Raw genomic sequence first — 16,373 nt, forward strand, 5'->3', positions numbered from 1 at the left:
CGCGCGCTGACGTTCACGTCGACCCCGCGCTCTCGCCCGCCTCAGGTGGTGTGCGCGGCCGCGTCCGCCATCCGTCCCCGCCCACCCCTCCGGGGCACCGCGGCCCAGGGCCGCGCCCGGCCGCCGCCCCGCCCACCCTGCGTGCTGACGTCGCACGCCGCCGGCGGGCGGAAGCGCGGGCGGGCCGTAGCGCCGGCGCGGTCCCCTCGGAGGGGCGCTGGTGCGCGGGCAGAGCCTCCGCGTCCGGCTGGGGACGCGAACGCTGCGCGATGAGCGGCGCGGGGGAGCGCGGCGCCGAGGCCGGCGCTGCCCAGGCCGAGTCCGCGGGCGCGGCGCTGAGCGTGGACGTGGCGGGGCTGCTGGCGCAGCTGGCGCGCAGCTTCGCGCTGCTGCTGCCGGTGTACGCGCTCGGCTACCTGGGCCTGAGCTTCAGCTGGGTGCTGCTGGCGCTCGGGCTGCTCGTGTGGTGCCGGCGCAGCCGCGGCCTCAAGGCCACCCGCCTGTGCCGCGCCCTGGCGCTGCTGGAGGACGAGGAGCGCGCCGTGCGCCTGGGGGTGCGCGCCTGCGACCTGCCGGCCTGGGTGAGTGCGGCTCCGCGCGGGCCCGGGGTCCGCTCCGCCGTCCGCGGCCCCGCGCGTCTCTTGGCCGGGGTCCCCGCGGCGGCGGCCGGTCCGCACGCTGCGCCCCAGCCGCCCCGCCCCGGGCCCGCGCGGAGCCGCACAGGTGAGGACGCGGGGCGGCGGCGGCGGCGGCGCTGACTCGCGCCTCTGGAATGCTGGGCGGCGGCGGCTGGGCTCGCGGCGCCCCGGTCCGCCCGGTGCCGCCGCGCTGGCTGCGGGTCCCGGAGACCGGAGGCGCCCGCCCGGCTCGCGGGGACGGCGGGGGGCGGGGAGCGCCGTCCGGGCGGCTGTGGCGCCGCTGCGCGGGGTCGGGGCGCGGGGGCAGGCCTGGGCTGCAGGGCGAGTTGCGGGGGGCCGGGCGGGGGGTGCGCTGACAGCGGGGTCCGCACCCCTAGTCGCCCGCGGGGTCGCGTCGCAGTGAGGCAGGGAGCGCGGTCGGTGCCGCCGCCCCGCGCGCGTCTCCCCCCCTCGTGCATCCGACGCGGAGTCGCCGTCGCGCTGCGGCAGGGCCCTGCGACGACCGGTGCTCCGCGGGGCGTGCTGCGAGCTCGTGGGGAGCCGGCCGCAGGGAGGCTCCCGGGGTCCCTCTCGGGAGCACAGGGCCCGGAGAGCGGTCGCAGCTTCCCGTGACAAGACGCGTGCGGTGGACACAGGAGGCGGGCAGAGGGCGGGACGTGGGGCCCGGGTGGGCCGGGGCCTCACGCTCCTGCCCTGTGCCGGCGGGTCCGTGTGTCGCCGTCTGCAGGCCGCGCGACGCCGGGGGCAGCGCGGTGCGGCGAGGGCGGTCCTCCCCGCGGCCGCGGTGCGGGACTTTGGCGTACGCGCTGCTTCGGGGGTTGCGACCTCGGGGTGGGCCGTGCGGGAGCCGGAGGTGCGTGTGCGCCGTCCGCGGGGGCGCTCAGCGCGGTGGGAGCGCGGCCGCACGCGCACCCTGCCCGGACCGGGCCTGCCAGGACGCGGCCCCGTGAAGCCCCCGTGAAGCCCCGGGCCCCGCTCGGGGCGGAGGGGGAGACGCGCGCAGGCTTAGCTCAGGCCGGCGGGTGGGGCAAGGCGCGCCCGGCGCGTCCTGCGGGCCTCGGCCCTGCGGCTTCGCCGTACCCCGCACTGGCCGCCGTCGCTCGCTCTCGTGCAGCGGGAAGAGGAGCGGCCTGTGTCGTCCTGCAGGGAGGCCGCGGGAGGAGGGACGCGCCTGACGAGGGTCGCGGAGGGGAGCGAGGACGGCGTCCGCGGTCTGTGCCGGCGGGACGCGCGGGTCCTGCCCGTGTGGCGGCCGGGACACGTGGATTCTGCGCTGCGAGCCGGTGGACCCCAGACTCGCGCTCTGGCCGGGTGCCGCGCCGCGCTCGGTGGGCGGTGGTCGGGATGGGGGCCGCCGCTTCCGCCGGGCTGTGCGCGCTCGGCCCTGGGAGCGTGTTCGCGCGCCGTCGCCGGAGGCCGGAACCGAAGCCGCTGGGCAGAGAACCCGGCGCGACAGGACTGCCCTGGGGCCTCGAGCGACGTCTGTCCGGACTCCGGGGCTCGCGCCCGGCCTGTGCTTCCAGGACGGGGTTCGCGCAGCCGAGCCGGACCGAGCCGGCCCGGCCCGTTGATTCCGCCTGCACGTGGGGCCTGGACGGCCGGTGGCGCGGGAAGGTGCGAAGGGACCCGTCGGGCCGCTGCAGGCCCTGAGTCCCGCGGTCGGAACCGCCGGCAGGTTGCTAGACGCGGGTTAGCGATGGCCGCGGCTCTCCGCGCCGGTGGGTTATGCTCGTGCACTGCGGGCTCGGCTCGCGGAACGCCGCTGCTTCAGCTTCGCGTCCGCTCGACTCGCTCTGCGGACCGGAGGCTGCGGGAGTAACCGCAGTGTGTGCGCGGGTTAGTCGGTGTCCCGTGGTGCGGAGTGTAGCTCTCCGTCCTGCCGAGAACCGGTGCGGGGAAGCCGCCGCGTGACGCCCTGTTTTTGTTGGACGTGGTGGATCTGCAGCTTTTCGCAGCCCCTGCTAACAGTTGCCAACGATTAACCTAGCATAACGTCACACACACTGTGAATATGCTAAAACCGCTGTACGTTGTGAATGAGCGAACCGGGCCGTGCGTCCTCTCATGGTGCTATTCAAAAGTATTATATATATTGAATTTCTTTTAAAAAGAAATGAAAAGATGAGTTGTAATATATAGAAAACCATATGTCCTTGTTTATGGAATTCCAGCTAAAACTCTTACAACTCTTTTTTTTTAAATTTTATTAAGCTTTTTATTTTAATTCCAGTATAGTTAATATGTAGTGTTCTATTAGTATCAAGTGTACAAGATAGTGTAAAACTTCTACAACTTTTAAAAATTACTGTTTCAACTTAAATTTTAAGGCATTTACATTGCAAAGAATATTTAATGAAAAGTGTGGGCTGATGAATGAAAACTGGCAAGGTAAATGTTTTTACCTTGATCCTAATGTTACTATAAACATTGACACCATAATGGGTAAACAAGCAAAGTCTAATAAATGAGATAGAAATTATGCCTCAAAGATACAAATAGCTTACATGTGTGTTTTTCTGTGAGTTATTAGAAATTCTTTCGATTTAAAGTATTAATACATAATTATGTTTGGTAAGAAATTTAGGGTATAGATTGGTTTTATATTAGACTATCATAGCATGGTTTTTGAATGTATTGTTGTGGTCTTTATGGTGTTTTTAATCTTTAAATTCAACTAACATATAGTATATCATTTTTTTCAGATTGTTAATGGTCTTTGCATTTTATTAGGTTTTCTTAAGTCATCTGTTTTGGTTTCCATGACACAGTGCTGTCTCAGATGAATTTTCTTTCTCCATTTAAAGATCTGCGGCTCTACTCAGTACAGAAGTAGAAAAGGTCATCGTGTTCGTGTGCGCTGTCTTTCAGTTAGATACAAGGCCGGGTGTGATGGCCCCAGGGCCTTGGTGGTCCAAACAGAGGATGGGAGGTGGTTAGTGGCGAGGGGATGCATATAGACACATTTATGGACATTGAAGACTAGAAGGACACGGCATCATACTTTATGTGGACAGTACGATAAACATGCGGGAGCATGTTTAAATCAGGCATAGTCCTTGGTGGGAACATCGGAGCCCACCTGGACTGTCCCAGCAGGAGGGAGTTGTGTGCAACGGGATGAACTCAGGAGTGAGGAGTAGATGTGCGCCATGCAGTTTGGGCCCCGGTTCTCAGGGCAGCTCCCCCAGTTCACAGGGACCCTGTGCTGAGCATAAATATAAGTACTACTCTTAAGACTCACAGTATTAGGACACCTGGGTGGCTCAGCGGGTTAAGCCTCTGCCTTCGACTCAGGTCATGATCTCAAGGTTCTGGGATGGAGCCCCGCATTGGGCTCTCTCTGCTCAGGGGGAGCCTGCTTCCTCCTCTCTCTGCCTGCCTCTCTGCTTACTTGTGATCTCTGTCTGTCAAATAAATAAGTAAAATATTAAAAAAAAAAAAAAAGACTCAGTGTTTTGGCAAGGGAGGAAGGGGAGATAGTGATGTATTCGGAATTAAGCTTCTGAAATCAGAAAGTGGAAGCGCCGGTGCAGTGGAGTAGAGTTCTCTTCTTCCTTGAGCTGTGGGAAGACAAGCCAAGAGTGTCCCGGGGGGTTGTTACTCTTTGTACCCGGGAGGTAGCTGGAAGCACCCGCCCACCTTCCCTCACGTAGACCTGCTCCTTCCCTCTCAGTAGCCTGGTTGTGTTATTGTGGTTAAGCACTGAGTCACCTCGTGTTCTTTCGGAGTTGGGTGGGGCACAGTTCTTGCGTAAACAGTATCAGCGGTTTCTTTTGTGCAGTCATTTTTCCATTAAACATCTTTTGAGTTTTCTTGTGATCTTTTTCCTTATCACTGGCTTTTCTTCATTTATTTTTCTTAACTGTTATGAAAGTCCTATTTTTTTAAGGAAATCATTTATTTTTTAAATTTTTCCTCAAGTAGATCACATTTTAAGGAAGTAGCTCAACTTACATATGGGAATTAGAAATGAGCCTTTATGGATTCATCTTTTTACTCCCACACTTATCATCATTGCTCTGTCTCAGGTCTCCTGCGAGGTACTAGAGGCGACTGTGGGTAAGATAAGGCCTTAAAACTCGAGAATTTACCCGCTGGTAAGAGCTCAGAGATCTGTGTGTAAGTCCTAGTCTAATCATAGTATGCATTTGCAGTAGTTCTTTTTTTTTTTAAATAAAATAAGACTCACTTATTTAATCCAGGAAAAAAATGCGTTAAAAACATCATAGAGATGCCTGGGTGGCTCAGTCGGTTAAGCTGCTGCCTTCGGCTTGGGTCCTGATCCCAGGATTCTGGGATTGAGTCCCACATCGGGCTCCTTGCTCAGAAAGAAGCCTGCTTCTCTCTGCCTCTGCCTGCCACTCTGCCTGCTTGTGGTCTCTCTCTCTCTCTGACAAATAAATAAATAAAATCTCGGTGGGGGGGGGGGAGGACATCATTCATAATTGCAAACCACCCATAATAGTAGTTGGTGGAAAATTACAACCTTGAATGGAATTGTAATTGTGAGTTTTTCTATTTGTGATGAACCATACTAAAAATCATTTGTTCAGGAAAATGTGGTTTAAAATTTAGTTTTCTTGATGCTTAACTATGTGTGGAGAAAGGAAAGGCAGATCTTTCTTAGGTCTTTCTGTTGGTGAAGTGGTAATATGTTCATTTTCTTAAAAATTATGCCATTTAGAACATGTCGTACATTTGTACCTTGTCAGTTCATCCAGATCCCCTTACATAAATAACCTTGAGAAGGAAAGCATTCCCCCCACGAGGAGTCGCAAGTTCTAAGTACTAAGGTAACATCTAGAGTCTTTAAATTGATCTATTTGAAAACAAATAGTATTGACGGGGATTGAAACTTTAGGGTTTATTGATCTGGCTGTGCATCGAAGTCCGGTTCTGTGCTCTTCTGTCCTTGCCTGCTTTGTGAAAGGCAGTTTCGGGGTTACTCGTGGTGAACATCTCTGGGACGCCGGGTTCAGCACCTGTCAGACTGCAGCAGGGTTTGCGGACGAAAGTGCCGGCGCAGAAGAACGTCGTGAGTGCACGCCCGTGTCCGGAGCGGGGCTCTCCGGATGAGTTCGTGCGGAACTGGTGACAGCCAGGCCAGTGACCTGACCGTCACACCATGCTTCCCTTCTTACTGTTTACAAAATTGTCATCGAAGTTGAGTTTGAAGTTCTTTTGTTTACTCACTTAGTGAAGTTCCTCTTAACCTATTTTTAAGGGACCTGCAGTTGTTTTTCTTTATTTCCCAAAACTGATAATTGTTCTAGTGTGAGAAGAATGCAGCCTCGTTGTAGGTCATTTCAAGCTTTGGAGAAGAGTAATGAGGAAAAAGTCACCTGCACCCTGCTAACTAGTCATGACCATGATTTTTTGACGACTTTCTGAATCTCTAATGCATATGGATATGTGTGTGTGTGTTGTATCCTCCTTCAGTAAGCATTATATTGTGGACATACGTCATTATTCAGAAATACAACTTTGGTTATTGTGATATTACCTATTTTATGGGGCTGCTTTGTTTTATTTAAATGATGTCTGATTTCAAAAATAAGATTGTTAGGTATTATGTGGTGAGAAAGATAAAAACTAGAGTTTGAGATTTATTTAATATTCTGCTCTTCTCAAGTTACGAAGTTGATTTGTTTGAGCTGTATATCTGATCTGTTCCAGGATACATGAACTATTTTTGAACTCACGAGAGTAGCATGATAATTTTACAGGCAAAAGTCTCACTTTGGGGGGCAGTGTTTCTTTTTGTATGGTGTTAATGTTCAAATGCACAGTTCATCCAGATCCCCTCTTACTTAAATAACCTTGAGAAGGAAAGCATTCCCCCCATGAGGAGTCACAACTTTTAAGTAGCTTTCCTTCCTCTGCTGTGTTGGGATATTAAAGTTTGTTAACAGGAGGAATGTTCCAGTCTGAAGTGGTGGCTTCATGTAGGCAGTGTCGTGGTGGTTACTTAGAGATTGCTGAGAAGACTGACTGGATCGTCACTGACTTCGTGTTCCTAGCCGTGTGACCAGTCGCTGTCATCTGGCACCCTCAGTCACAGCACGGTGTGTGGCAGGAGCAGGTGAACGGCCTACCCTCCTGCCAGCGGTCTCCCGCGCGATGACGTTGTGCTGCGGTGCACACTCGAGAAGCAGGCTCTGGACCTGGGAGTCCCTGTTGAGTCCAGTCCCTTCCTGACTCTGTGCACTTGGGCAGGTCAGTCATAGCCTTTAGACCCTCCGTTTCCTCATCCTTAGGTAAGCATTAAGATGAGCCGTGAAATGAACATGGCGTGGTTATGTGGCTGGAATGAGGAAAGGCCGAGGACGTGCTGGGCCTGGGAGGGGCAGCCAGTGTGCCCCTGCGTTAGTGATCAGGGCGGTTCATGCTCCCTTTCAGTTTCCTTGGGGTTGCTGCCTGTTTCCTGCTGCCTGAGTCATTTCTGTTACCCCTTACCTCTCTTCCCCCACTTCAGCTAAAAGAGGGCAGATGAGACCTGGGGTTTCTCTTTGTTTCTGTTTCACTGTGGTTTATTTTGTAGCTAAGAGTTTATCTACCTTAATTCTTTGTTATTGTTCACACTCAAAAGTACTACTTACAATTTCTCTCTCTCTTATCTCTGTATATCCCTAAACTGAGAGCCAAGGAACCTACATTATAAACCTTCATCCTTGCTGCTGCTGCTCCCTTAAATGCTACCCAGGGGACGTGGTTAGTTTTCCCTGTCCTGTTTGAAGCAGCTGGCCCCATGCAGTAGATAACCATAGTTAGTTAGTTGTCTTAGTTAACATAGATAGTTAGTTTCATTCCAACAATATCATGTTGTAAAACTTTTTCATTCCTTTTCATTTGAAAATGTGCTCCTATTTCTGGGTCCGTTGTAACCTGTATTATCTGTGGAGGCATTTCCTTCTGTTTGCCTCGAGGGGTGATACGTTTTAGGTTCCCCCACAATAAGGAAGAACTGTAGGTAAATCCAGTGATGTGGGAAGAGAACTTTGTCCGACTTGCTTCATGCCGCAGATACCTCGCTGGAGTGCATGTTACGTACTGGTTTCCAGTTACGGTGCTCACACTTTGAGATCCAGCTTCAAGTTGGTACAGTTACTGATCTGAGCAATACTTTTATTTTCTGTTTTCTTACTGAACTCTGCTTACATATTTGTTGAAGCATTTAGTCAAATCTGCTTTGTCCTGTACTTGTGTGTAGGACTAGGAGTTTGAAACAAGAACTTTTTTTTTAAAACATTCTTAGTTTACTAATCCTCTCGTGAAAAATCTGCGCCGTCCCCACAGATAGAACCACGGCAGCATCTTCACTGCTTCTCTGGTCCAGGCTCCAGCTCACTTCTGTTTGCCGGCACCAGCATTGGCTTTGCAGTCCCCCTGACTTTCTTCATTCTGTTTTCTTGAGGTCTTTTCTTCTCATACAGACCATGTCTTGGAAGTCTATGTTTGGGTTCATTTTTCTTTGCATAATCCAAGGAATCATAAATCATGCCAAAGCCAGTTGTCTTGCCACGACCAAAATGGGTCTGAATCCAAATACAAATACGACATCTGGTGTGGTCTTGTACCTTTTGGCTAGTTTTTCCCGAATTTCTGTCTTAGGTACTGTTGCCTTTATGGGATGAAGGACATCAATAACCATTTGTTTGTGCTGAAGTAGTCGGTTGGTCATGAACTTCCTGGTCCGGAGAGTTACTGTGTCGTTCATGATGGCGGCCGAGCTTCAAGCAGCCGGAGACGAAAAGAGACCCACTATCCGCCGGCCAATCATATCAATGAAGTAAGGACTTTAAATATCCATTTTATTGGCTAGCTGAATGCATTTAAATAGTTTACTCGGTTGACCTAGTGAATTTTTGGAACAGTGAACTATGTGCCAGTTGCTTGTTTTATTAGGACTTCCTACACCCAGTTTGTAAATTGTTATGTAATGCCCATGTTGCCATTCCTGTACATATTTGAGGTGAACTGTCTCTTGGGTTCACTAATTTATTTCACTCATGCTATAAATATTTAAATGCCTAGCAAGTGAATACATGCGATCTGTTAATACTCTCTAAGTTAATGTCTGAGTATTAGGTTACTGAAAGCAAAAGTCCAAAGGTAATTCAAACCGTAAGTGAAATATAATTTCTAGTCACTCATTCACGTGCATAAAGATCCTAATACAAAGTGTCGATTTTATACAATAGCTGGTGTCAACTTGTTTCACACTGGTGGAAATAAAGGCGGGAACGTTGCTCGTGAAGTAGTTTAAAAGGAATGAGCGAGAGGGGAAAGGTTCCAGCTGATCTTTGCTTGCTGCCTGCCTGGGATCACTGTAACAAAATACTGGGGACTTGGTGGTTTAAAACAACACGGATTTACTTTTCATAAGTCTGGAGGCCAGAAGTCTAAAATCAGTTCCTCTGGGCTGAAACCAAGGGGGTCATCAGGTCTGTGCTCCCTCCGGAGGCCTTTCCCAGCTTCTAGAGTTCCATTCTGGAGTTCTGGTCCCCTCTCCGTCTTCAAACCCAGTAGCTATTTCCATCATCATGTTCCTTTCTCTTTTGTATTTCTCGTCTCTATAGCTCCCTCCCATAGAGATGCTGTGATTGCATTATGGCCCACCTAGTTTATCCAGGATCATCTCCCTAACTCAAGATTCCTAATTTGTCATATCTGAAAGTCCTTTTTTTGCAATGTAAGGTAACATTCACCAGATCTAGGGATTAGGACATAAATATCTTTTGGGGAGCCATTACTGAGCTGCCCTGTGTCTTGGAATACTTGGGAGCCAGGATGGCTGAACAGTGGTAATTATGGTTCCGCGGTATTTCATCAGTTCTGAAAGACACTCCCACCCCCCCACCCCGCCCCTTTGTATCTGTGGACTCAAGATTCATCTCCCAACCACGTGTCATTGTCAAGTTAGCGTGCTCTTCTTGGTGGCATAGAAAGTAACGGTCTGGGGCGCCTGGGTGGCTCAGTGGGTTAAGCCGCTGCCTTCGGCTCAGGTCATGATCTCGGGGTCCTGGGATCGAGTCCCGCATCGGGCTCTCTGCTCAGCAGGGAGCCTGCTTCCCCCTCTCTCTCTCTCTGCCTGCCTCTCTATCTACTTGTGATCTCTCTCTGTCAAATAAATAAATAAAATCTTTAAAAAAAAAAAAGTAACGGTCTGTTTTAAAATCGATCTCATCTTGTGGCTGATCCCCTTTCCCTCTTTGACCCCAATGTGTGGTGTTGAGGAGACGAAATAAACAGAAACAAATGGGAGAAAGAGGAGCCAACCCTTTGGAAGAAGGGCGGCTGACAGGTGGCAGCGTTTTTGCGTTGTAGGTGAGGAGATACACACATGAAGCAGGGCCCTGCCCTGTTTAACTGTAGGCGTTTAGGCTTGATCTAATAGACATTAAGGAAGCATCGAAATATTTAAAAAAGAGTGATATGTCTCACGTTTAAAAAGGGCACATAGTGGGTGATGTATGAAAGTGTTCAGTTAATGTATTGTACTCCTGAAATTAATTATAACACTGCATCTTAGCTAATTAGAGTTAAAATTCTAGAATTAATTAGAATTAAAACCTTTCAAAAATAGTAAAAAACAAATAAAAATTAAAAGGGCGTGTATAACAAGATAAATTTTGGAGTGATATCCAGACAGACCAAGGGGACAAAGACTGTGGCCAGTCTGAGCAGAAGGAAGGAAGGAGTGCCTCAGTCTCCTAGAATAACACTGGGAAGGAAGGAAGAAAGGAGAGGAGATGGAAAAGTAGAAAATGACTCCAGGTAACTTGCCTGGACTCCTGGGTACAGAAATGATGATGCCATATACCACGTAGGGTATTTAGGAGCCACAGTTTGGGGGCGTAGGGGTAAGGATGGGAGTTGAAGAAGCCTAGGGAAGCTCCGAGAAGCATTATCCAAATAGCAGCCAGTAACACACATCAGTATGTGTTCAGTTCACAGGCGATGGGTGGCTGAAATCATGCTTGAAATGGGAAACGGAGGAAGGGTATGCAGATAGCGTAACAAGAGCTGGTGGCCCACGGCAGACCCTTTGTGTTTCTGGAGGAAATTGGGACGGGAAAGTAAGGAAAATGGCTAATGCATTTAGTGCTTACTGTGTGCCTGCTTACTCTCTGCAGAGAACTCATTTAAACCCCACAGACATGTGACCCTCTTTTACAGATGAACCTGACACCATGCTAACTCTTGAAATGTTCTGTGATTTGCTTTTAGTCCCAGAATCGGAAGTGCCGGGCAGAATTTGCACTGGGAAGTTGTCTAGCTGTCGTGCCATTGTTTCTCTGCTCTCCACCTTCTCTGAATGGTCGGGAGGAAGGAACGGGGCATTAGACATTGTTTTATCTAGTCATTTTGGTAATTTCCAGTTTTCAGAGGAGGCAGGTAAGGCCCTAGGGCTCCAGCAGTTACCCACAGTCACATGAGTACCGGAGGCGATGCTGGGTTGAGGTCCTGTGTCCCTGCCTGCCACGTTCTTTCCACTGCTTCTCAGTGCCCGGAGATCTGGGTCAGCCACGGCACCTGCAGGCATGGAGGGGGGGTACACACCGACACAAACTCGTGGCCCATCCCCTCAGCCAGATAGCTCTTCAGTTCCTGTAGTCCTAGGAGTCTTAGCATGTTAGGGGTAACAACTGGGCAGTGGCGTAGATTTCAAATGTGTTTGATCTATGTGAGTATTTGGGACAAGTAATAGAAGTGTTCTTTCTTGGTCGTTTACTACTTGTATTTCCAAGGTTTTGTATGGGATCATTTGCCTACTGCCTGAAGAACTCACTTTAATATTTCTTTTATTGCAAGTCAGCCAGCAATGAACAGAAAAAATGAACAAATAATACAGAATTCTTATATTCCAACCTACATATGACTTCTTATTTTAACATACTGCCTTGGCGTGGCATAGTGGCTACAATTATTGAAACAGTGTTGATTCATTTAGCTAAAGTCCCCAGTTTACATTAGGAGTCTCTCATTCCTTTTTTTTTTTAATTTGTTATTTATTTATTTTTTTATTTTGAGAGAGAGTGTGTGTGTGAGTGGGAAGGAGGAGAGAGAGGGACAGACAGACACCTGCTGAGTGCGGAGCCGGATGCCAGGCTCAGTCCCAGGACTCAGATCACAAGCCCAGCCGAAGCCAAGAGTTGCTCGCTCAACCTACTGAGCCGCCCAGGCGCCCCAAGAGTCTCTCCTTATTTTGTGGGGTAGTATCACTGCCCTAAACATCCTCTTATTCTCTCCCAAACCCCTGGGTTGTTACCGAACTTTTTATTGTCCATAGTTTTGCCTTCTTCAGAATGTCAAGTACTTAGAATTATGTAGTATGTGACCTTTTCATGTTAGCTTCTTTAACTGTAGCAGTATGTATCTAAGGTTCTTTATTTTTCCTGACTTGATAGTTCATGTCTTTCTTTGATTTTTATTGCGGTAAAATTCAAATAACGAAATTAACTTTTTAAAAGTCATTTAGTTCCTTCCCAGTGCAGCCATAACCTCCATCTGATTCCTAAACATTTTCATGACCCCAGAAGAAACCCTGTGCTTCTGAGCAGTCCCTCCTCACTTCACTGTCCCCCTGCTGGCGCTAATGCGCTTTCTGTGATTTTTCCTGAATATTTCCTGTAAATGGAATCGTATAATATGTGACCTTTTGTGTCTGGCTTGTTTCACTATGCATGATATTTTCAAGATTTTACTCTGCGATAGACATTTCTTTTTATGGTGAATAACATTCTATTACGTGGATATACCACAGTCTGTCTATCCATTCATTTATCTTTCCATCCATTGATGAACATGTTGGTTGTTTAGTCCCGTGAACATGTGTGTACAAATTTTTATTGGAATGCCCGTTTTCAGCCTGGGGTTTATACACCTAGAAGTGGGGCTGCCGGGTTTAAGGTTTTGAGGAACTGCCTTATTCTCCACAGTAACGGGGCGGTGTTGCGTCCTCAGCAGCAATGTGAAAAGTTCCAAATCCTGTACATGCCTGCCAGCACTTTTTCATCTTTATTCAACTTTCAACCATCACCAGTGGGCACTAGCAAAGCTTTTTTTTTTTTTTCTAAAGTAATCTCTGTGCCCAATATGGGGCTCCATATCAAGATCCCAAGATCAAGAGTTGCTAGCTCTGCTGACTAAGCCAGCCAGACCCCCCGAACACTTGCTATTTGTTGTCTTTTTGGTTATAGCCAAACTGGAGGATGTGAAGTGGCATCTCTTGGTGGGTTTATTTGCATTGACTTAGTAACTCATATCACCTGCATATGATGACGTGTATTTCTTCCCAACTCCATTTTCAGTTGAGTTGGGGGCGGGGGGGAGTAGCTTTAATTCGGCTGTGGTGGGAATATTTGTGTCTCAGAGTCGGCAGTCTCAAAACTCACTGCTCTGAACGATGAACCCTCCTGCACAGAGGTTCACCCTGTCCTCCACGGCAGAATGAGAACAGATCCCCTTCATCTAGTGAGGTTCTAAGTTAGCACTAGAGCAAGTTGCAGGGAGAAACTTCTAGTCTGGTCTCACCCACTTTCAGGCACAGCCCTCCAAATGTAGCTGAAGACAGGCGGTCATGACTAAATCCCCCTTCAGTCAAACTCAGGGTCTTGGTTATGCTTTCCCGGTGCACGGAGCCTGCCAGAAGCTCTTTTTCTTGTTAGAGGCTAGTTCCTCGTTCTGAGTAGCTTAAGAATTTGGCAGATCCCTGAAGGGTAACATGTCAGAGTAGGTTCACTTCTTTCCCCCAGGGACCTCGGACCTGGGAGTCCTGTTGCTCGGCTGACCCCAACTCCCAGTGCTTTTCTCCCTGGCCTTGTGAGATTCCCATTAATTCTGTGACTTCTTTGCTTCTTAGCTACTCTCCCAACCGTTTCTGCACACCCCTGGGAAGACGGCCTCAGAATGTCACCTCACCACCGTAGTGTCTTCTCCCTGGTGTTTGAGCCTCTGGCCTTCGTTCCTTGGCAGGTTTCCAGTGTCTTCAGGTGTCTTTCTGCTCAGGTGAGAGTGTGAGCGCGTGTGAATGAGCACACTTCATCCGGCTTCTCTCGTTCTGCAGAATCGGTCTGTTGCAAGGGTCTCCTGTGCTTACAGCTTGAAGCCAGTGTTATTTTTAGGGAAAAAATAGACTTGTAAACTCCTAGTATAGTGCCCTATGAAAGTTAAAAGGAAAAGGTTTTTGTTGACTGTTTGATTTGGTAGGGGGATGGGAAGATAGATTCAGGAGAAAGGGATTAGGTATCAAGTTTTATTTGTATAATTTTATTTCAAAATGTTTCCCTGAGTAAATATTTTACATTTAAACATTTGCATTTACATTACGTACTTCCTCCCCCCAAGGTTTTATTTACATCCCAGTTGGGGACATACAGTGTAATATGAGCGTCAGGGGCTGGTCACCACCAGTACCCCTTGAATCCCCATCACCTGTCTAACCCACGCCCCACCCACCTCCCCTCTGGTATCCTCAGTTTGTTCTCTGTAGTTAAGAGTCTGTTTCTTGGTTTTCCTCTCTTCATCTCCGCCATGTTCATTTGTTTTGTTTCTTAAATTCCACATGAGTGAGGTCAGACAGCATTTGTCTTTCTCTGATTTATTTCACTTAGCATAATACTCTCTAGCCCCATCCACATCATTGCAGATGGCAAGGTTTTGTCCCTTTTATGGCTGAGTAATATTCCATAGTTTATGTACACCTTTCTCCATTCATCAGCCGATGGACACTTGGACTCTCTCCATAACTGGGCTGTTGTCGATAATGCCGCTATAAACATCGGGGTGCGTGTATCCCTTTGAATTACTATTTTTGTGTACTTTGGGTAAATACCCAGTAGTGCAATTGCTGGGTAGCTCTATTTTTAACTTTGGGGGACCTCCATACTGTTCTCCAGAGTGTCTGCACCAGCTTGCATTCACACCAACAGTGCAGGAGGGTTCCCCTTTCTCCACATCCTCGCCAGCATCTGTTTTCCCGTGTTGTTGATTTTAGTTATTCTGACAGGTGCGAGGTGATAGCTTGTTGTTGTTTTGATTTATGTTTCCGTGATCATGTGATGTTGAGCATCTTTTCATGTGTCTGTTGGCCATCTGAATGTCTTCTCTGGAAAAATATCTATTCCTGTCTTCTGCCCATGTTTTAATTGGATTATATGGTTTTGGGGTGTTGTATCAGATTTTTTATTCTCTCCACATTTCTCATGCTAGCCCTAGGCAACCACTGATCCTTTTCCTGTCTCTGTAGACTTACCTGTCCTGGACAGCCCATGTAAATGGAGCCAGACAGTGTGTGCTTTTTGTGACTTCCCCTACCTGTGTGATGTAGAGGTAGATAGACAGATGATAGAAAATGAGAGAGCTGAAAAGTCCTTGATAACGGGTGGATAGCATAGCCACGTCCTCGGTTTGAGGGTGCGTTGTAGTTATAAGAGAGACCCATCGCGGAAACTGGGTACATAGGGCCTTTCAGTGCTTTTTACAATGCATGTAATTATTTCAGAAGAAAAGATTAGAAATTCTTGAAGATGATCTTGGGATCTAGTTATTGTTTCTGTATTTAGTTACACATATATAGTGAATAAACTAGTGATCGAATTGTCATCTCTGTATGTAGTGATGCACTTAGAGTAGATAAGCGAGTGGGTTTTCTGGGAAGAATTGGGAGGCTCGAGGATTGGATCAAGAGATGTACAAAAAAACTTAAGATTTTATTTATTTATTGGAGAGGGAGTGCAAGCAGGAAGGAGAGGGAGAAGCAGGCTCTCTGCTGAGCAAGGAGCCCAATTCGGGGCTTGACTCCAGGACCCTGGGGTCATGGGCCCAGCACGCTTCCGCTGCGCAACTCTGCTCAGGACCCTGGGGTCATGACCAGAGCCAAAGGCAGACTCCTAACAAACTGAGCCATCCAGACACCCCAAGAGATATACCAAAGTTTTTGTGACTTTTTCCCCCTGAGATTCCCTATCCTTAAGTCTCTTTTGGAAAAGAAAGAATGATAGAATGAGCCATATCACTGTAACACCAGAACTGAGGGTTTGGGTTTTTTGGTTTTTGATTTTAGGTATTTCTAGATTCAATGATCACAGTTGATGACAAACAGGCAAAGTGGGGGATTTATCAGAATCTTGGTTTCAAACATCCAGTAAGAGTATTATATTTAGGAAGAAGTCCTAATGTTTTCGAGTGCCTGATTATCTGTTGTTCTTCATTGCCTACCAGTAAAGGAATAAAAAGAGGAAACAGGTAGAGTGAGTGTGGCTTTGTAAATGTCTTTGACTTCATTCTCGAAACGCTTCAGATATATACTGCCTGTGAAAGAGAATAAATTCAAGGTCTTAGAAATATGTAAACCTATTTCTTGACAACGAAAAGCTCACAGCACAATTTCAAACGTGAAGTGACTTCTGAGTCCACGCAGATGTTTGCAGTTCCGGTCAGTTCTGTACGGTGGGGCGTTTTGACCCTGGCTTTGCGGTCTCCTCCGATAGTTGCTGCTGCTGCCCTCAACAGTAGAACAAAGCTGGATGGATTCCACGTGGTGTATAGAACACGTGTGAATAATTCAGCGCTGCAATTACGTATCTGTCTTCTGGTCCATTTCAGTCAAAACATAAGCATATAAGTTAGAATAGTAGCATTTGATTTGGATTTAAGACCAGAAACAACCAGAATGTCTTAAATGTTTTAGCGAAAAAGATGAGAAGGCATGTTTGCTGTTCTTGGGCTCAT

At 48.7% G+C, this 16,373-nt stretch overlaps 1 protein-coding gene and 1 pseudogene across 5 annotated transcripts in view; one reads left to right on the forward strand and one right to left on the reverse strand.

Moving 5' to 3' along the window:
- Positions 1–178: 178 nt before the first annotated feature.
- The window catches only part of ESYT2 (extended synaptotagmin 2), a 75,923-nt gene continuing 59,728 nt past the window's right edge, over positions 179–16,373 (forward strand). For 2 of the 5 annotated variants that reach the window (XM_046020288.1, XM_046020289.1), the window contains exon 1: positions 179–581. In XM_046020288.1, the coding sequence (XP_045876244.1) occupies positions 270–581 (312 nt within the window). In that variant the 5' untranslated portion in view covers positions 179–269. Of the gene's footprint in view, positions 582–8,301; positions 8,428–13,503; positions 13,650–16,373 lie in introns of those variants that run through there. The other 3 variants (XM_046020292.1, XM_046020291.1, XM_046020293.1) reach the window with 3 other exon arrangements.
- LOC123951579 lies at positions 7,968–8,355 on the reverse strand (annotated as a pseudogene).

The sequence above is a fragment of the Meles meles genome, chromosome 10 (assembly GCF_922984935.1).
Source record: "Meles meles chromosome 10, mMelMel3.1 paternal haplotype, whole genome shotgun sequence".
In the NCBI taxonomy this organism is placed as follows: domain Eukaryota; kingdom Metazoa; phylum Chordata; class Mammalia; order Carnivora; family Mustelidae; genus Meles; species Meles meles.